A 21,070-nucleotide genomic window follows, 5' to 3' on the forward strand; every position below is an offset into this window, starting at 1 on the left:
ACACTGAGATGTGCATCCCGGCCTCTGTGGTAGGACTGGGATATGTGACAGTGGATATATTCCTTTTGGTATTCTTGAAATATTGGGAACTCAAAAAGCAACAATATTGCCCTAAAGTTCTTATTGTGCCCCTCAGCATGGTCATAGGTGGACAGAAGTCATTTTTATGTAACAAAAGGTCAAAATCAAAGAGCATCTAGGGCAGCCAGCATTCCTGTGGCACAAGCTCACCTACCATGGCAGGCGGGAGCCCTGGACCACCAGTGTGCAGGATTCAGGATGGTGACCTCATGGGGTCTGCAGCAGTCTCGGGCCCTGCAGGTCATGGATGTAGTATAAAAAGCACAACCTAGTAGTAGTCAGGCACACAATTAAATAGCATGTTTAATTATCTCACAACAGATAGTGCAGCAGTAGAAATTGTAAGTCCTTTGTTTAAAAAGTCACTCTCCCTGAAACTCCCGACACCATGGCTGAGGAACTGGTGACAGGGCCAGAGGGATTAATAGTCTTCCAAGGAGCTGAAAGTCTCCAAGTTAGAGCTGCCTTAGAGCAGCCAAGAGACCTATAAGGAACAGGTACACATACACTCAAGCACTCACGCGTGCAAAGGACACAGAAAAGACATGGATGGAGGGACAAGGAAGGGACCACAGTGGGGCAGTCACACACATGCGCGCGAATGCCACAGAGTTCCAGTCGAGCTGTGGCTATCTCCTCTGGGAGAATGAGGGGTGGCCTGAGCCTGGAAGCAGGTGCTGGTCATCCCCAGCAAGCCCCCTACATCCCTGATACGGTCAGTACACAAGCCCGCTCTTGAGATGAGGGGTCAGGCAGCAGTTAGTGGGCAAGGATTTCTCTTGGCCTGGGAAAGGCAGGGCACACTGTCCCAGAGAAGCTAACAGACTATGCCGAGGGCTAGGCTGGTGGCACTCGGCTCTGGGCTCAGCTGCACTGTTCTAACAGCAGAGGAGAGGCTAAGGGGCTGGCTGTGTCTGCTCTCAGGCAGGGGGCAGGAACATGTGTGCAAAGTGAGGCCCTGAGATGAGGATATTGGGGGGGAGGGGCCTACCACATAGGTTCATAGAGGAAACCTTCATTCACAGCTTCATTCAGGGGTTCCTATAAAGTATCTGTGGATTCAAGTACCAGCAGTTCTGAAGAGGGCTGTTGGGATGGAGTGACCAGCACATGCTGGGAGAGCAGCTGCCCTCAGACCCAGGAGGTCAGGAACCAGCCTAGACGTGCTCTGGCCCCTGGCACTGGGGCCCAATTTGATGAGACAGACCAAGGAGTTATAAGATCTCCTCCCGTGGGCTCCTGGTCTTCAAAGGTGTTTGCCCATTCGGCACAGATCCATTTTGACCATGCAGGAGTTTGCCTTTCTCCCGGTCTGGCCATGTGAAGATGGCATCATCGCTGTCCAGCTCCGACTCTGAGTGCATCAAGCTGCTGCTCAGCATGGGGCCTTTCTGTTTGCTGCCTGCCAAGAAAAGCCCAGTGTCAGGAAACACCTTCTGAGGCCTGAGCCGTAGCCCATCCTCATCTCTGCCTAGAAAGGAGACAAGGAAGACCACCAGGCATCCTACAGGAAGAACAGGTGGGAGGAAGGCTGGGCTGCCTAGAAGAGCTCAGAGGGCAAAGCCTGGAGATAAGACCTGGACTCTGCTATACTCCTGAGCTTCAGTTGGTGTGGCCAAGTGGTGGTCTGTTCTCCTTCATTACGACCCTGAACAGAGCTACATAGTGAGACCCTTCTCAACACGCACACACCACAAAAGTAAGATTTTAAAATGAGTGGATTCTCGTTCAGATACAGTCCCAAGCAGCCATGTTATCAGAACACACTATGTTCTGTTTGTTTATTTGTTGTTTTGTTTTGTTTTGTTTTTGAGACAGGGTTTCTCTAGCTTTGGAGTCTGTCCTGGAACTAGCTCTTGTAGACCAGGCCTTGAATTCAGAGAGATCCACCTGCCTCTGCGACTCCTGAGTGCTGGGATTAAAGGTGAGCGCCACCACCGCCCGGCACACACCATGTTCTGTAAGAAGCGTCTGGGGCTGGATGGATCAGCAGTTAAGAGCAGTAGCTGCTGCTCCTCCAAAGGCCTAAGTCTTATTTCCAGTGCCCACGACACGTGGCTTCTGTAACTACATCTCCAGGGGATCCCAACACCTCGACTCCATGGTTCATGTGGACATACACTTATGCAGACAGCACAACTACACATAAAGAATCTTTTAAAAATCCACAAAACTGAAACTCTAAAGGCCACAACAGTTACCTTCACAGGTTTTCCCTCACTATAGAGACACAGGGATGAACTGTTTGTCAACAGCTTTAGGGTAGATCCCATTCCCAGAGAGATGACTGCAAGTAGGAATAGCCAACAAGATCACTCCAGCAGTGGTCTACACTGGCACTGCCAACCACAGGAGCTAGCTTTCCACTTGTTAAAAGTGGTGGCTGTCAGGTGAGTTGTACTTCTGTCAGGCAGTCCACAACTCGCCATCCATCTGTCTAAACATCAGTGGTACCCTGAAAAGACTGGTGGGCAGCCTGACAGCTGTGAGTCTCTGGTCTCCCAAGGCTTCAGACCCGACCACTCCCATCCCACTCAGGGATCACACCCTGTGGTGGACCTCATCCACAAGTGTTTTGGCCATGCAGTGTGGGCTAAGGCCCACCATTACAGGGGGTACAATTCTGGGGTATGCCTGCAGTCACATCCAGAGCCTCAGGGCATCAGTGCAGCAGAGCCACAGAAAAGCACTGGCACCATGGCCCTCTCCAGTGTGGTGGAAACAGTGGCAATGGAAGGTCCAGGAAAAGGCGCTGCTTTTTCCCATAAATGCTGTTCCTTCTCCCACAGCCCCTCCACTGGAGACCTTAAAAGAGTATTCACTTCCTTCCTAGTGCCCACACCCTCCTCTCTTCCCCACAGCAAAGGACAAGGGCCTTTAAGGGATCCCTCCTTGGCTGTGCAGCCCCATCTCTCACCTGACACCTGTCTACCACAGCTGCTGCTCATGTACTTCACCCTCGAAAAGTGACAAAGCTGGGGAACCATCAGTGAAAACTACACACACATCGCTGGAACTCAACAGTTTTCTGAGTCTGCACTCAACAGAGCTCCGTGTGTGTCCTCTAGAAGACAGTGATGAGCAGTGTAACTGGTAACCATGTACCTGTCCGTAGGTGACTGGGTGCGTACCTGCTGTAAGCAACGTGGGGAATGCGGCCCAGCACGTGGCACCATTTGCAATCTGACTCCAAGATACTATTAACCTGGGCACTGCCTGGACGGTAGCACAAAGAGAGGGCCAGGGGCTGATTTCTTAGGTATATTCCCTGTGACAACTCCACCTGCTGTATTTCCAGTATTCTGGCAAACAGAGAATAGCCACTTTTGTGAGTGGTAAAAAAGTAATTTTGGACAGGTGGTGATGGCGCATGCTTTGAATCCCAGCACTCAAGATGCAGAGGCAGGCAGATCTGAGTTTGAGGCCAGCCTGGTCTATAGCCCTTCATGACACTCCCACTCCAGGAATTTCACCACCAGGCCCTGCCCTGCACGCAATCTGGTCATGAGTCCTGGCCCTCTGTCCCCATTCTCAGATTATCTTTGTAATTTAATTTTGAAAAAGCTTCAAAATCCATAGGACATGTTTTCCCACTCCTAACCTCTACAGTCCTCCACTCTGCCAGCCCTGCAGGCTAGGGTCCCTGGAGCCAGGACTTTTATGACAACGCTTCCCCTCTGCAGCCAATCTTGGGTGCCTGGGTCTTTTTAGGGCCGCGACCCACTTTTGAGGTGCTGATCCTAACTGGCAAAGAATCCCATCTTTCAGGCCTGACCGCCCATTCTGCTGGGTTCAGTTTGATTCTTCTCTAACAGCCCTGGTAACAACTGTCCTGATTCTGTCAACATCTAGATGGGAATCGGCTTTGACCCTGTCTGCTCCTCTGCGCTGTCACCACCTCCTCAGACCAGGCTCCCTATCTGCAGTTCTCCCTTTAGCCTGCTGCATGCTGTCACTAGACTCACTGAGCATGTTCGAAACACCACATTGTGGTACCACCCAGACAGATGCTCAGCCCTAACCCCATGTAAGGCACCCCACTACTCTTAGGGGGAACCTCAGCAAAGACCTGTTCATCTGTATCCAGCCTTGGGTCATTCACTCTGGCTCACTTTGCCAGTGTAAATAGCTTTTGTCCACATCCCCAAATGCTCTCTGCCCCTCCAAGCAGTGAGACTTCACCCTCCCATTCCTCTGTCTGCAGTGCTGTTGACTGATCTGATGTTACTCATCCTTCACACTCAGCTTCACTGCTGCTTTGTTTTAAACTGTATCCCTCCTTCCTTGCTGTGAGTATGTGAGATTATGCACGCTTCTTCCAGCTTGTGGCTCCTGGAGCTTGAATGCAGATTCTCAAAACTGGCGGCAGCACTTTACCTGCCGCGCCTCTCTCGGGCCTCCCTCCCGTGTACTCTTCATTAAGACCTTTTCCTATCACTCTGGAGAGTTGTGAGTGGTTTTGGGAGGCCAAACAGGGATGAGAAATAAACGTTCTGAACATGAAGCAGCAGAACAGACTGGAGATGAACAAGATGGGAAGTAAACAGAAGCATAGGCCATGTAACCAAGCCAAGGAGAGTTGTGGAGGAAACATGGTCAGGAGTAAAGCCACAGGGGCCGCACTGGCCACTCTGGAAGCTGGTTGCACACAGTATTTGTTTGGGGGAGTGTTCCGACTGCTGCTCTGGTAACTAGGCCCACTTTAGACTCAGGACTCACAATGGAGCTGCCTGGTGCAGAGCCCAGGTGCTTGTGAACACTCATTCTCTATAGCTCTGTCTTCTCTAGGGCAGAGGGTCTTAGGCCTGTCTCCACCACAGCCTCTTCAATACAAAGCTTTAAGCAGAAGGGTGTTTAATAAACACTTTCTTTTCTTTTCTTTTCTTTCTTTTTTTTTTTTTTTTTTTTTTTTTTTTCCCGAGACAGGGTTTCTCTGTAGCTTTGGAGCCTGTCCTGGAGCTAGCTCTTGTAGACCAGGCTGGCCTTGAACTCACAGAGATCCGCCTGCCTCTGCCTCCCAAGTGCTGGGATTAAAGGCGTGGGCCACCACCACCCGGCTAATAAATGCTTTCTGTAAAAACAGTTTAGAAACAGCTTACATGGAGAGCGACTCCCACAGACAGATGACCTGTGCTGGGGCCCTCATGAGGGAACCTCAGCTACTGATCGGTTCAGGAAGGGCTTGTGTAGCAGGAGTCATAGTGGGAGACACCTGGCCCCCAGGACCCACAGACATCAGGAAAGCAGCTGCCATAAGACTGAAGGCAGCTGGGATCTGCTTAATGATGGAGAGGGTGGGATAGCAGAAGGTCAGAGGAAAAGCAGGTTCCGATCTGGTCTCTGCCTGGAAGGGACAGACTGCTCAGGTTCAAGAGACTGAGGCCCCTGGCAGTGACCACAGGGTCACTGAGCGAGAAGCAAACCTGGGATGAGCAGGCAAAGGAGCACGAGGTGAAAGGAGCATGGGGACGGAACACGCAGTCCAGCCCTCAGCACCAGCTCCCAGAGTCCTACCTGCTCGGGAGCTTGGCTTCAGCTCCAGGCTTTCCTGATCAGTGGCATCCAGGATCTTGTATCTGCTTTTCCTCTTGGGTTTTCCTTTTTGCCTAAAAAACACAACCCCCATCTCTGCTCAGGAAGGTCTGTGAGGCTCGAAGTGCAGGTGGCAACCTGAGACAAGGAGTTGTGGCCGCTGTGGGATGGGCTGGCTAGAAAGCGCAGCAGACAGCGAGAGAAGCAGTGCACTCTGCTGATGGGTTATTTGGCTGGTGGGGCTTTTAAAAAACCATACTTTTCTAAGTTTTAAATAAGGCAAATATATCAGATTTAGTCCCAACCCTCTCAAATTGCTCTCAGTTGAGTATTTAAGCCTGGGTTTCCTTATCTGTGGATTGGGAGAAGGCTGTTGGGGAATATAAAAAATGATAATGCCTTCTGAATGTTATCATGACATACAAAACTCAAAATTTTTGGTTCAGGTGCTATCACCACACACAAAAGTCTTGCACATGCCAGGCAAGTGTTCTACCACTGAGTTATGCCTATAGCTTGAAATCATGCTTAACAGTGAAAAATATACAATCAATGTAACCATAAAATAATTAATACAGCTAGCTAGGCTGTCTCAAGTAAAAACAAACTAGAACATGCAATCATGAACTCAAGTCTAAGTCTATGTCCAGGTGTGAGGATGGCTCAGAACACTGCAGAGTACATGCACCCAGCCACACCTCCACCAGGGTCCCCACCTTGCAAATATCTGCAGTGACACCCCTTAAATGAGGGCAATGCTTCTGCCTTCAGGAGTGGGAAATGAGGATTTTTCTGCCACAGGCCTTAGGTGGTCAAATCCCATCCCAGTGACTGGTTGCCTGCAAGGAAGGTGCCAGGCACCTCCTCATGGAGAGGTTCTGTGACGAGCCACACAGACTCCAACACATACTTGTCAGCGCCCTTCACCTCACCTCTTGCAGCAGCAGATAGTAGTCCAAGACAGGATTCCCAAGGCAACAACAATGACAAAGGTTGCAATAATAACATACAGCACGCTCCACTCTGCAAAGAAATCACAAAAGGTAAGAATGTGCCCGGCTCCTGGGGAGGGGGAGTGGAAGCTTGCAAGCGTCTAAAATGCCCGTGTGTCCCAGGCCCCACTCTAGCAATGCTCTGGGCACAACTCTAAGATGGGAATGTAGGTTCCCATGAGGTCACACCATGCAGGCACTCCAAAAAGACAAGGGGCCGCCTGGAAGCACATGGGATTCAGGTCACAGCGCGCAGCTGCTCTGACTGCTGCAGAACCCTCTGCTGGCATTCAGAAAGTGTGGAGGAAGGGACCAAAGAGTCCTCTGCAAACAGAAAATACAGAGTTCTGCCTGCTCATCCACCTTGAACACCAACACCTACCCCCGCAGCACAGCGCCATTCTGCAGCCAAGCTGGCTGGCATGAAGCCACGCACTCACTCACCACAGTTGCTGTCTCCGTCCCTCAGCTGCACCTTGATGAAATTCTCCATCCAAAATGGGTCACAGATACAGCGCTTGGTGAATGAGTCACAGTGGCCGTGGTCAGAACAGTTCAGCTGACATGCTGAAGGTGGCAGGAAAGAGGTAAGCGTGAGAAAGAGCAAGGCAAACGAAAGCTTCAGAGGTCATGGAAATTGAAGTCCCTTGTTTCATGTTAGCTTCATGTTGATAGGCAGGTGCTAGACCTTGGTCAAACAGCTCCCATAAGTCTCCTTTTGCTGTCTGCACTAGTGACTGTCCATCCGGCATGCCTCCTCTTCAGAGCAATGTAATCCAGAAACAATACATAAAATACTATAGACTTTAAGAACCCAAAGTTTTAAAAGTAGACATGTATCTATTAAAGCACTAAGGAAGAAGCTCTGCAGTGGGTCTGACAACAGCTACTTCTGAAGCAGCGCTGTGCGAATGCTATTGCCCACAGTGTGCTGCCAGCTATGTTCTGTTAGTGCTGCCTGCCTTCAAAACTGAGGGTGATGGGGAATCTGGAGGCAAGGTTGGATAAAATAAAAATACAAGTATTTTCCTCCTCAGGCTCACAGTTCCCTGAGCACTGTCAGGGGCCTGTGGGCCCTGGGGTGAGAATCTCCCTCCGGGTGAAAGGTCGTTTGCTTTGCTCTCAGCTTCCCATGACTCACTGACTGTGTTGATTTCCAGGGCTCTGAACATCAGGAAGTCAGCCTTCTGCTTCCGCAGTTCACTCTTGAGCATGGCTGCCACCTCATGGCCTTTGAAGAGCTGGTGGGGAGGCTCATTCTGAACAAAGAATAACATCTTGGTGCTGTGGAGACAGACAACAATGAGTGTGCTGGAGTGGGCCCGAGTGGCTGCCATAACCTCATCCGCTAAGCACCCTGTATCTGCGAGACAGTGCTCAGCCTGTGGTGTCACGCACTGCTTTCTTCCCCACCTTCATTTTACAAGGGACAAAATGGGGGCCCAGAGGAGCTAACTCACCCAGGGTCACACAGCCCCACCCTGTAACACAGGACCCTAAAGTTTACCCTTTTACGAATACCCTGACTGTCAGCAACTGTGGTCCACACAGCTTGCAGGACAGCAAGAAAAGCAGGGTGGGTGTGGCCCTATCCCTGCTTCCAGTCTTCGCTGCCTGTGTAGCAGGGTGGTGCTTGGGTGACTAGTAAATCACGGCACAGCACCTCATAAATGTGACCTGCTGGAAAGATTGCCCATACACCAAACAACCGTTACTGTGAAGCAAAAAGACAGACTCCACACAGTAGGGTTGCCACTCCAAGCCCAGAATCTGTTTGCTTTCTGCCTGTCATCTGAACTCAGGTCTCTCTGGTGGCCTGTTCCTTAGCATCACAAAGCAAACCTTCCTAATCAGTGGGCCATGTGGACTTAGAGGTTTGCCCAAGATATTGACCCCTTAGCATATAGGGTGGCTGAGGGGCCCTAAGTATCCCAAATGCCCTGGCCCAGCTGATTCCAGGACAAGCTACCCTAAAGTATTGCAGCATCGTCCACATGTGACATGACATATAAATTGGGCTGAACTGTCCTACTTCTGACTAAAAGCTACTTACAACAAAGTGAAGCTAACAGTGGGGCCCTGCAAATTCCAGACCTGATACAATCTTTATCATAAACCATTCCTCCTGTAATCCATGTGTACAGCTTTTATTTTTGTCTCTACCAATAACCCTCACATCTTTATCTCCATTTGCACAGGACAAATAGTGACTAATCTGTATCAGCAGAAACTTGCTGAGATTATAGAGCCCAGGTCTCCAGTGATGCCTCAATCCAGCGTGTCTCAAAATAAACTTGTGGTAGTAAGTAACAGCCAGGGTGGTGACACGTACCTTTAAACCGACCACTCAAGGCGGAGGCAGGTGGACCCCTGTGAGTTCTAGTCTACATAGCATGTTACAGGTCAGCAAGGTCTACATAGTGAGACCCTGTCTTAAAATAAAAAGCAAACAAACAAAACTGTCATGGAATATTAGTTGAAGATGTGTTCCATTCGTTTATGCTGCAGAACATTTGTTTAGTGATGCAAAGATGTGTCGCATTCTTTCCTGTTGCACTTGCTTAACTCTGTGAAGCTGTGTTTCTTTGCCTGCCTCAAGCACCTGATGGTCTAATAAAGAGCTGATCGGCCATAGCAAGGAAGGAGAAAGGATAGGCAGGGCTGGCAGGCAGACAGAATAATTTGAAGAAATCTGGAATAAGAGGAAGGAGCAAGAAAGGAGAAGGGGAGGAGGACATCAGGGGCCAGCCATCCAGTTACATAGCCAGCCATGGAATAAGAAATAAAGTAAGATATACAGAAATAAAGAAAGGTAAAAGGCCAGAGGCAAAAGATAGATGAGATAATTTAAGAAAAGCTGACTAGAAACAAGCCAAACTAAGGCCAGCCACTTAAAAGAAATAATAAGCCTCTGCGTATTTTAGTTGGGAGCTGGGTGGTACCCCTGCCCAAAGAGCCAATGTAGAAAAGAGTAAAAACCAAACAACAGCATTTTGGTGTACCAACATGGGACCAGAGTGAAAAAAACTAACATTTACAACACAAAACCATCACTGATCAAATACTACATGTTACGATTTATACAAATAGCTTATTAAATTTTTACTACACTACTTTGTGTGTGGATGTGTATGGAACTCCAAGGGCAACTTGTGGAAACCAATTCTCTCTTTCCACTATGGGAGTCCCAGGGATTGAACTCGGGTCATCAAGTTTAGCGGCAGTCTCCTTTACTTACCGAGCCACCTCTTGGTCCCACATGGTCATATTTAAGCCTTGACATGAATGCTATAAACTAAGTACCAGAGTGTTCACAGGTGATAAGCAGGTTGAGAGAGGAGGTATTTCCCACACTTCCCAGGGTACGTACTGTGTGGAAGACAGGACATAAGGCCCTTCTTTATCCCTGTGGTGTGCACCTCCCTCAAAGGAGGACTGATGTGGGACTTCTCTCTGTATGCCATGATTACCGTTAATGAATAAAGAACTGCTTTGAGCCTATAGCAGAGCAGGGTGGGGCGGAGAAGAGCTAGGAGGGGAGAACTGGACTGAATGCTGGGAGAATGAAGGGCAGAGTCAGAGAGAAGCCATGTAGTCCCCACCAGAGATGGTGCCAGAACTTTAGCTGGTAAGCCACAGCCACATGGCGATACACAGATTAATAGAAATGGGTTAAATTCAGATGTAAGAAGCTAGAGCTAATGGGCCAAGCAGTGATTTAATTAATAGTTTCTGTGTGGTTATTTTGGTTCTGGGCGGCTGGAAATGACCAAGTGGCCTTCTCACTACAGAGGAGCCCCCCCTGAAGTCCTCACCTAGCCCTGTTCTTCTTTATGCCCACCTGCAGTGACGCCACACTTCTACCCCGGCAATCTAAGCAGCTGTCTGTCCTAGTCTGCTCCCTAGACAGCACAGCTTTTTGTTGTTGTTGGTTGAGCTGTTTGTTTTATTTTTTATTTTTAAAGAAAAGAGTCCTGGGGCTGGAAAAATGGCTCAGTAGTTAAGAATGCACACTGCTCTTACAGAGGTTTGAGTACCAGCTCCCACGGGAGGCAGCTCACTACTGCCTGGAACCTGAGCTCCAGAGGGATCTGATTCCTCCAGCTTCTGCAGGCACCTGCACTCACGGCACATGCATATATACGAGAAATGAAAAAAGGAAGAAAGATGTCCTCGTCATTTCCCTGACCCGGTGGACTGTGGATCAGAGTCCCTGGATGCCTGTACACTGCAGAGGTCCAGCCCCATCCACTTAGGATGAGACCTGGGTCTCATTAAATCTCTAGGTGACTGTCCCGAGAAGCTGGAGTGACAGCAGTAGCTGTTGAGGAATCTTAGCTCTGACACCACTGCTGCTCAAAGTTAGCATCCCTCCTTGGAGCTGCTCCCAGTCATCAGCCCTCACAGATGCTCCCAAGCTCAGGATGCATCTCCCTGGGCCCCTCACACAGATCTAACAGGACCCAGTATCACCTGTGTTGTCTGAATCCCACACCTCTCCAACAGCCAGTTCCTTAGACTGGCACTTTGCCCGAGGCAACAAAAAGGCTGAGAGGTGGCCTGTCTTTAAGAAGTGAGTCTGGAGCTGAGCAATAGCTCAGCCTATTAAGTGCGGCGCTTGCAAGTCCGAGGGCCCGGGGTTCTGTCACAGAGCGGCGTGTGCGGTCTGTGTCCCGTGTGTGAGATTTCCCACGCCCTCTTGTGGTGTGGGGAAAAAAATAGAGAGGTGAGTCTGTATCCACTCTCCATCCTTTACCCAGCAGCAGCTTCCGCAAAGGTTTCTATGCAGACTTCTGTGTGCTCGTAGAGTAACACTGTCCTGCCTTGTTGGCAATCTGCAGAGCATATCCCTTGGGCTGTGTGTTCCGAATGCGCTGCAGGCAGCCCCACCACCAGGTCATGCCTAGCTGCCAGCCACCCTCCCTGTGGTTCTCTCCAGGTTTACCGTTTCTTCCTCTGCTTTCCCCTTGAATGCTGTGGGCTCTAGGGTCATGCATCACCTTGCCCCTGACATGTCCCAGTGTCATCCGTCCTGGCTTTGATTCCTAGTCTTTGATAGGTTTTGTTTTTGTTCTTATTTTAACTTCCCATCCCCAGGTTCCCAATGTGGAGGTTTGAAGGAAAATAACTTCATAGGAAGGTGTGATTTTGTTGTAGTAGGGGTGGCCTTGTTGGAGGAAGTGTGTCACGGTGGGGTGGGCTTTGAGGTCTCTTGCTCAAGCTACACTCAGTGTGACACACAGTGGCTTCTGCTCCCTGTGGATCAAATGTAGAATTCTCAACTCCTCGTGTGCCTGCATGCTGTTATGAAGATAATGGACTAAACCTCTGAACTAAATTAAATATTTTCCTTTATCAGAGTTGTGGTGGTAGCTGGGCGGTGGTGGCGCACGAGTTTAATCCCAGCACTCAGGAGGCAGAAACAGGCGGATCTATATGAGTTCGAGGTCAGCCTTTTCTACTGAGCGAGTTCCAGGACAGGCCCCAAAGTTACAGAGAAACCCTGTCTCAAAAAACCAAAACCAAAAACAAAAAAGAGTTGTGGTGGTTATGCTGTTTCTTCACAGCAATATTAACCCTAACCAAAGCATCAACTATAATCCTCTCTCTCAGAAAGTCTGGAGGCAGGAGGTTCAGGGGTTCAAATCCATCTTGGGCTACATGAGGACAAGAAGTTACCCCAAATTCAACAGTCAAGTGAGTTCCTTCTTCCTCCCTAGCCTGAGTCCATGGCCTGAATCACCTGCGCAGCTTCGCCCAGCTTCATCTCTAAATGTCCTGATGCAGGCACAGCACTGCCTCCACAGCCTCTGTGCTTCTCCCCCACCTTACCTAAGCACACTCACTGTGCTGCTGGACAAGCAGAAGCTCCCAACTGCTCCTCCTTAACCTCTCTAACCTCTCCAGTACTCATCTCCCTGAGGATAAATTTAAGATGGGGTTGCCTTGCTTTTACAACGTACTAATTGGAGTGGTTTGTACTTTTTGTCTCCACTGGCCTCACCTTCGACCACATCCTGGACTACTGCCTTTAGAAGCCTGCACCATCCCACCTCAGGCCCACAGCCCTGCTGTTCCCGTCTGAGCCATTTAAATCTCGTATGTGCTGGGCAAGGAAACTTTTATTTCTGGAGTATCTTTGGGCTCCTCCTCCTTCAGCTCTCCCGGGAGAACTAACTGCCCTCCCTGGCTGTTTCCTGAAGGTCACACAGTGTGCCCCCAGCTGTGCAGTGAGGACAAACACAGTTGTCTCCCTTTTAGACGGTAGCTTTGTGAACATAAAGGATCTCTTCTGACCTTGCTCCCAGAGCCTGTTTGACTTTTTACCACAGGGCCCGAGGCCTGACTGGCAGAGCACCCGCCCTTCTCCACTTAGCCCCACTGCTGTTCCGCTGGGGCCTTGTGACCTCCATGGATTTCCCTTTTCCTCCACGTTCACTGTCCAGCTACCTCTGCTCCGTGTACGGCTGAATCTTCTGCACAATGATGTCAGAATCCAGCACCCCCAGGAGAACCCCAATCTGGCGAATGAACATCCCTTTCAGCCTCTCCGTCAGCTGGCTCACATTCACATCCAAGACGATCTCCACCAGGTTGTTCTTCCTGGGGTCTGCAAAGCACAGGGATCAGCCATGGCTTCAGAAGGGAGCGGTTAAACAGGCCTGCCACTGTGTTTTGCTTTGGCACAGGAGGGGAAGTGGTGACAGCAGTTAGACATTCTTCAAGTGGGAAAGAAGAGGAGCAAACTCTTGGTAAAGCCATCAGGAGCAGGCTTGGAAAGCTTCCCACCACCCCGCCACCCAAATCCCAGGGTGAGGCGCAAACCACAAGGCACCAGGCTTCATGGGGAGGGGGCAGTGGAGGGAAGACCTGTTTGACAGGCACAGCTGAGCTCTCCAGTTAACCATGTCAGTGGTCTCCCCAGACCCCACCAGACTTTCAGGGATGTGCTGTGCTTTGTTCATAAATACCGGAGGGAGAGTACACCTCCAACCGTCCTAACGGTGGTATGGATGCAGCCAACACGGAAAGTCCAGGTAGCCAAGAAATGACCTCAGTGCCTGCCACACGGTTGACCTTTAGAACTGAGATGTGGTTACACTTGCTAGGCACAGCTGAAGCAACCATGGATTGCCCAGAAAACCTTGCCTGCAGACTTGGATGGAAGAGCCAGGGCTGTAGCCTGATTTTCAACACACATGAGACCCAAGGTAGAGCCATGCCTCAAGCTGGCCAAGAGTAAAGAGCTAACATCTCTACTAGGGGCCATCAGCCCTGCCCACCGCCATCCTCCCTATCACCGGTGCAGCCAAGCATCACAAAAGCAAACTTCTATTTAAGGGCATCAATTTCTGAAAACCTGAGAAGTGTGCAGGACATCACTTTACTTCCCTGGATTGTCAGATAAAGCCTGAGGCTCAACTTAGAAAAATAAGTTGTTTTGTGCATTTGGGTGCTGATGAGACAATCATGACTCAAGCCATTCCTGTGCTCAGATCCCATGGTACCCGAGCCTGCTCGCAGACATGTGCAGAGGAGAAGGGACTGAGTTGGGACACAAGGTCTGTCTGACACGGCACAACCACCCTCTCTGAGGCTGGCTAGGTGTCTGCAGGGACTCGGGGAGGTGGAGGCACAGGAACAGGAAGTGAGCTCACCAGGCTTCACCTCCACGGTGGTCCGGTCTGTGTCACTCTCGCCCTTCGCGTCCGTCACTTTCAGATGAAACGTGTAGGTCCCCTCAACCAGGTTAGAGAGGAGGAGGACAGGGTGACGGTCAGACTGGTTCAGCACCTCCTGTGGGGGTGAACAGCACGGATGTTGTGGGACAGAATGCCACTCCTTTCTTGGAATAAGCTGCTGATTGAGCCACACAGCATCACCCTTTATGGCCCTTAGGGTCAGGGGCTAGAAGATGCTGTGTGCACCAATTTCTAGGGTGACCCACAGGAAGGCATTTGACTCCCCATTCCAGAGCACAATCTAGGTTTGATATAGGGGTATTGTGGTTAAAACAGATACTGGAGGGTAGGATCCCCCTCTTCACCCACCCCTATCCTGACTTTACACAGCACTCCCACTCTGGCCCACTCACCCCTGCAGCTGGGCTCGCCTCGTCTCGAGTCCACAGGTAGCTGACTATCCCCTTGTCATCCGAGGACCTGGAGCCATCCAGCTCTGCAGTGCTTGTGGGCAGGGTAACCACCACATTCCCGGTGATCTTGGCTACTGGAGGCTTGTTTATTTCTAACCAAGGAGACATCATTGAAACAATGTCACATTCTGGAAAAGCAAGATGCTGCTTGTGATGCTGATGAGGAGCTAACACTGAAGAACCTTAAAGGGAGAGCTGTTCAGTGCTCGTCCAAGGGTGTAGCACAAAGCCACTGGAGCCGAGGCTCCCAGGCTCTCCCGTTTGTTGCACACAGAGGGGACAGCGTGTTTTCAGCTCTCTACTTCGAGGGAGACTTTCTCTACTTAAATTTAGAGACTGGAGATGAAGGCCGGGGGCGCTTAGAGCCCGAGACCCTGGTTTTGCCAGTTAACACCAGGACCTCTCCTTTCGAATGCTGCTCTCAGGGGGCCCCCAGGGTCCGTTCCCTCCCACCCCCTTCACCTCGCAGGAAAAGGAAGAGTGTGATCTATGGCACAGAAGCTCGGCTGGCCGAGGGTTACAGAGTTTGGTCAGCACACTGCTCGGATGTCACCCACTGATAGGGTGGTTCTTCTACGACCAGCAACACAACAAGGCTGAGGGACAAGCCAGATAACCCAGGACAACTCCAGCGCCAGTCATTCCGAGCCTGGCAGCAGGGGTCACTGTTGCTACCGGGGAGTCACAGAAACCCCAGGTCTTAGCATGGGGCAAACTAAAAATACAAAGAAAACAAATTGCTTAATACCTCCACTATTCATTTGAGAAGGAAAATCAGGAAGGAAGCAGGGGATGAGGTAGGGAGTGCAGGGAGAAAGGGGTCTAAAATCAGTTACTTACAGTTACCCTCAAAGACTGTTTACAACATTACAGTCGCCCTCCCCAGTCTGCTTCCCTGTCTCCCTTTCATCAATTCTGCCCCCAAATGGGACAAGGTAGCTTCCTGGGCCATCAGACCCCAGAGGAGGCTGCTGCACATACACAGCAGGACGCACCTTCTTTGACAATGACATTCACAGAGCTCTGGCTCTGCAGGTTCCTCTCATCTTTGACAGTCAAGGTGAACACATAGGTCCCCACTTGCAGACCAGTCACAGTGGCGACGCTGCTGTTGGAGTTCTCCAGCTGTACCCCGTCAGGCCCCCTAGACAAGACAGCAATCAGAAGGCGGAGTTGTACCTGTCTGCTGCTCTCCTGGCAGCAGGAACAGCAATTATTGCCTCAACTAAGACAGGAACAATTGTTTCCCAAACCTTTCCCAGAAAATGTTTAAAAATATTCTGTTTGGAGAAAGTATCACTTGGCCCCCAAACACAGTCGTCTTCTGGTCAGAAAATTTCCCTCATCAACTCTTCAACAAATATGGGCTTATCTTTTATATGAGCTTCTAGAACATTCAAACTCTTCATTATTCTAGTTTATATAAGAAATAGTCCTCTGAGCAGCTCTGCTCAACAGGATGACCCAAGGACGAGGTTTCTGAGAAGCATTTCTGGCCCATTAGCTGGTTTGCCCTTGCCTGCAAAGATGCAAAACACACTTCTTATCCACACTCCCGAGTCCTCCTGAGGAGAAGTTGGGGGACGGATGCAGGCCAGGGCTGCCGAGGGGCTCTTGGGACAAAACTGTCTTCTCCCTGCTCTGTAACTGAGTCTCTTCCACATCATGGACAGTGCCACAAAACACTGCGACACCACATCCTGCCTGCCTCCTTCCCACTGTGTCCCATGGCACAGCAGCCTTCAGCAGGCTTCCGGCCAGCACACAGGCAAGGGCTTCACACAGCCAGAGCCCTGCACACCCACGCATCCCTCCAACTAAGGACAACCAGAGAAAGCTGCCAGCTCCCAGCTCTGCTTTTGAAACTTATTACCTCTCACCAGAGTGGCCTCTCCTGAGTCTGTCTCATCCAGGAAGCACTACCTCTGACTGCAGGTACCACTGACATTCTGCCTGAGGGTTCCTGAGGTCTGCCTTCAATAAACAGTTACAGCAACAACACACTGAGCTAAGGGAGACCCAGATCTCCGAAGCAGCTGAAGAGAAGATGTCTGGTGCCTGACACAGACTGCCTAAGGAGGAACTAAAGCCTTCTCTACCCATCTCCAGTGCTGTAACAAAGTGTCTGTATGTATATGCGTGTGTGTGCGTGTGAACATATATGTTAAGACTAAACCCCACCTGTCCTGTGGCTGCTGTTTTTGGAAATAAAGAATTTTTCAACTTCCCTAGAATCCCTTCGCTTCCTGCAGGATCCTGTATACAATTTAAGTTCCATTTGTTATGGTTCATAAGTGCTGAAAGAAACTGCAAACAAAAATGGCTCAAATAGGTAATTTCAATTTAAAAAGTATTATCTTGGCTACAGTCTTTGATCTTTGACTAACTTAACTGAGAAACAATGTCTCCCAAGAACAATAATATAGGCATGTTTTTGTTTTATAGATAAATTTTCAATTCCTCTTAGTAGCTGCTTGCTCATCCTCGGCTAACCTTACCAGGTAGTTTTGAACAACGGTATTTTTCTGCTCCATTACCTCTCCGGCCTGCCTCTCAAATGTAATCCAACTATGCATTAGCAGATGGATTGGACCTGCAAAACCCCAGGACACACTGCCTGGGGCGGCTGACGATACGCATGCTTCTCTAAAAATAAATAAATAAGTAAATAAATCAGAAAATCTTTCTAAAGAGCTGAAATTTAGAATTATAAACATTACTTTCTCCTCTCCTGAATAAGCCAGTAGGAGTGAGTCAAACCTGAAAAACAAGTAAAACCATGCTCTTCCAAGGCCAGGAACCTCTGCACAGAACACTCACTGGGTCTTCTCCCAAAGATAGGAAACAATTCTCTGGTCATCCGTGCTCTTGCTGCCATCCAGGGTTGTGCTGTCCACTGGCAAGGTCAGCTCTTTGTCTGGGCCTGCATCTGCCTGAGGCGGCTTGTTGTTCTCTAGGACAAAGAAATGCAGCCGTCAAAAGCAACACTCCAGGTGGTAGAGGACCCTTGGGACATCCGTTTTGGTAGCCATGGGAACTCTGCCTCTTAGCCCAGAGCTTTACAAGGTACATGGGAGAGAGATGGATGCCATCAGGGGACTCATAAGAATAAGACTGATTCATGTCAAGCGATTCTGAAAACAGTGAAGTTTTAGCTCTGCAATCTAATGCAACAGGGTAGGAAGCATGAGACAGCTTTCTAGATAAAGTGGGCTTCACACCAATCCTTTAAAATCATGTGACACTTGACACGGTGTGGCTCCCTCTCCCAGGCCATGTGAACACACTGTAAAGAGCAAGGGAGGGGCACACACTGGAGCTGAGAAGCCTCCTCTAGCTACGAGAGAGGGCAAGGGGGCAACAGATGTGGTTCTCTGTGGGTGATGCCTTCTACCTCTCTGCTCCTTCAGGTCAGAACTCAACCCCTTCTCTCCCAGGCTCCTGAGGAAGGAACTTACCAGGCTGCACAATCACAGTCACTTGAGCGGTCGCCTGCTGGCCTATTGTGTCTGTCACGGTGAGCTGGTAGGTATAGTCTCCTTCTTGCATTGCAGACAGCTGCAGGGTTGGCGTTCTAACTCCCTACATGCGGAAATTCAAGAATGAGCAATGACTCCCAGGATCACAGCACTGCATACAATGCTCACTTGACAGAAATGGTTCAGTCAGGTCTTTAACCCTAACTTGGTTATCACCTCCCAGCTCAGCATGGTAAAGGACCGCTGAAAGTGCAGCATGAGACAATGTACTAATAAGAATTTCAATAGATTCTGTGACCTCAGAGAGACCTGTCAGAACACATCAAGTACAATGGGTCAAGCATGCCTTGGGCTGTGTCTAGAAACCCAGAGATACAGAATCCTTCCTGCACACCAGAAGGAACATTGTAAAGAAGAGGCAAACCTCCAACACAGGTGCTTCCTATAGAATAATGCAAAACCTGGCAACCTAGGGCTGAGTCCAGCTTGTAGGTATTTTGTTTGGCCTGTAGTGATGAATAGCTGGAAAATTCCACCCAAGAGTCTCATTTATGTCTGGACTAGGACCCTATCTCCATGTTACAGCAGCCCTCCTCCAGCACTGCCCCACCCGGCTTCCTCTACTTATCTAAATGCCCTGTCTATTCTGCAACACTTCTAGGGAAGATGTCCATTAGCCAGATGATCTACTCCAATGAGTTTATGAAGATTTGCGCCCTGGTTGCATCTGTGTAATTTGACTCTCTAGGTTGGGTCACCCATAACAGACACATTTCTTACCTAGCCTCCTAATATAAAGGTTTCAGATAATGTGCTAGTCAGAAGACCTAAAACTTTCTGAATTAGTTTGGAGATTTTTTTTTTAAAAAAATCTAAATGCACAAAACTGACTCTGTTAACTAAAATGGAACAGAAATAAACCTTGAGTGGGTGACCCCAACTCAAGAAACTTCCTGCCGCCTGAGTGAGAGAAGACATGAGCATGCTCTCCTACCTGCATCTCCACCACCTTCCCTTTGCTGCTTGGGCTGAGGGACCACTCGTAGCTAGTGATGCCGTGGTCGTCAGTACTCTGGTTTCCAAAGAGGGTGATGGAGTTCTGAGGCAGGGTGATCACTTGGTTGGGGCCTGCGTTAGCCACAGGAGGGTAATCCACAGCTTTGTTCACTGTCAGGCTCGCAGTGGTGGAGTTGGTAGCCCCATCAGAGTCAACGACAGTCAGGCTATTGGAGAGAAGAGTTCAACAGGAAGGTTAAGGGAAAAGGAATAGACCTGGAGGACTGAGCGTCAGTACTGGGCAATACCACAGTGGCAGGAGTTTACACTCCTCCCCATCCTGTTGGAAAAGCAAGGTAATGTTAGAGACATCTGAAACTGACTGAGAGTTTCCTTGCACAGGGTGAAGTTCCTAATGCTTTGTATCTACTGAACACAGACACAAGCTCTGTAAAGTCTAACCTCCTCGCATCTCCACACCCATATGAAGAGACTGAAAGAAAAACCAAGTTGTCCACAGTTGTACAGCTTGACAGCAGTGACCTCAGAATTTGTAATCCAGGCCCTATATGTCAGCAGCAGCAGACTGCTCTGCTGCCTGTGTGTGCCCGTGTGCTAAGACCCTGTAAGTGTTGCAGAGAAACCCTAGCTGCCCTTGAATGCCTCTCTCCTATCTCTGGAGTGCCAGGATTACAGGCACCCACCACACCCGGCTCAGAAACCCATTCTTAAGAAGGAATAATCCCTGACCTCTGTTCCTGCAGAGCTCACAGACAGCACAGCACTCAGTCTGGCTGTCCACCATTGCTCTGTTTCAGCCACGGGCACATCACAAAAATGGATATGGACACCCTGGACACAGAGCTCCGGGACGGACCAGAAGGTTGGCTCCAGCAAGGCGGGAGCTGGAAATGGGAATGGGTGGGCCTGCGCAACATGCCCACGGTGTGTGCAGTGAGAAGCAGGGTTTGAGGGGAATGCTCTTTTATAAGAGCAGGCTTCCACCTAAATGATGCCTTCCAGCTGAACAGCCTAAAGCTTCTCACACCACCTCAGAATGTGAGTGTAAGCGAGCGGGGAGTTTGGGATCCTTCCATTTGCTGACAGAAAGAGGAAAAGCTCTGCAAAGACACGCCGCTTGTTGAGCTCTCACCAGCAGCCTCAGACACCCCAGCCATCTGCGGGGCTTCCTACCAGCCTTACCTTTCACCTGTGAGCTGCAGAGACCTGAGTACTGCAGCCTTTCCAAAGAGGCACAGAAACTTAGATACATACACAAGATCAAGTATTGGAAAAGGGGAATCATGGTGTTCGCTTCTTCCCCTGGTCCCCTGACTTCTCAAAGGTTTGTGATTGTTAGCTTGCCTCCTATGTCAGGAGGATTACAGGAACAATTACATAAAGGCTGTGGTCCTTTGTTCTGAATCACCTGGAAAGGTCCCCGGCTGGCCTTCTGAGTCTTAGACTCAGATGGCACCTGGCTACAACGTGGGGGCAAGCTAATGCCATGTAAAAGCAGGAGAAGACAAACAAGCAATCAAACAAAAGCAAAAGGCTAATCAGGGCCACTCTCATATCACAGATTTTTTTAAAAAAAGAAAGAAAGCATATTCCCTATACCCATTTACCCCCAAATTGTATGTTATCAGTGTGGTTGAAAGCTCAGGCTCTGAGCCAGGTGGTGGTGGCATGCGCCTTTAATCCCAGCACTTAGGAGGCAGAGGCAGGTGGTTCGAGGCCAGCACGTTTACAAGAACTAGTTCCAGGACAGGCTCCAAAAGCTACAGAGAAACTCTGCCTCAAAAAACAACAACAACAAAAACAAACAAACAAAC

At 49.7% G+C, this 21,070-nt stretch overlaps 1 protein-coding gene across 1 annotated transcript in view; it reads right to left on the minus strand.

Moving 5' to 3' along the window:
• Positions 1–366: 366 nt before the first annotated feature.
• Kiaa0319l (KIAA0319 like) overlaps positions 367–21,070 on the minus strand; it is a 106,746-nt gene continuing 86,042 nt past the window's right edge. The window contains exons 10-21 of the mRNA XM_042055227.1: positions 19,234–19,462; positions 18,219–18,342; positions 17,581–17,713; positions 15,756–15,904; positions 14,701–14,852; positions 14,264–14,402; positions 13,056–13,215; positions 7,747–7,889; positions 7,050–7,172; positions 6,546–6,636; positions 5,596–5,687; positions 367–1,483 (exon numbers count right to left, since the gene is read on the minus strand). Coding sequence (XP_041911161.1) covers positions 1,296–1,483; positions 5,596–5,687; positions 6,546–6,636; positions 7,050–7,172; positions 7,747–7,889; positions 13,056–13,215; positions 14,264–14,402; positions 14,701–14,852; positions 15,756–15,904; positions 17,581–17,713; positions 18,219–18,342; positions 19,234–19,462 — 1,723 coding nt within the window. The 3' untranslated portion in view covers positions 367–1,295. The remainder of the gene's footprint in view (positions 1,484–5,595; positions 5,688–6,545; positions 6,637–7,049; positions 7,173–7,746; positions 7,890–13,055; positions 13,216–14,263; positions 14,403–14,700; positions 14,853–15,755; positions 15,905–17,580; positions 17,714–18,218; positions 18,343–19,233; positions 19,463–21,070) is intronic.

This window comes from Arvicola amphibius, chromosome 6 (genome assembly GCF_903992535.2).
Source record: "Arvicola amphibius chromosome 6, mArvAmp1.2, whole genome shotgun sequence".
NCBI classification, from domain to species: Eukaryota; Metazoa; Chordata; class Mammalia; order Rodentia; family Cricetidae; genus Arvicola; species Arvicola amphibius.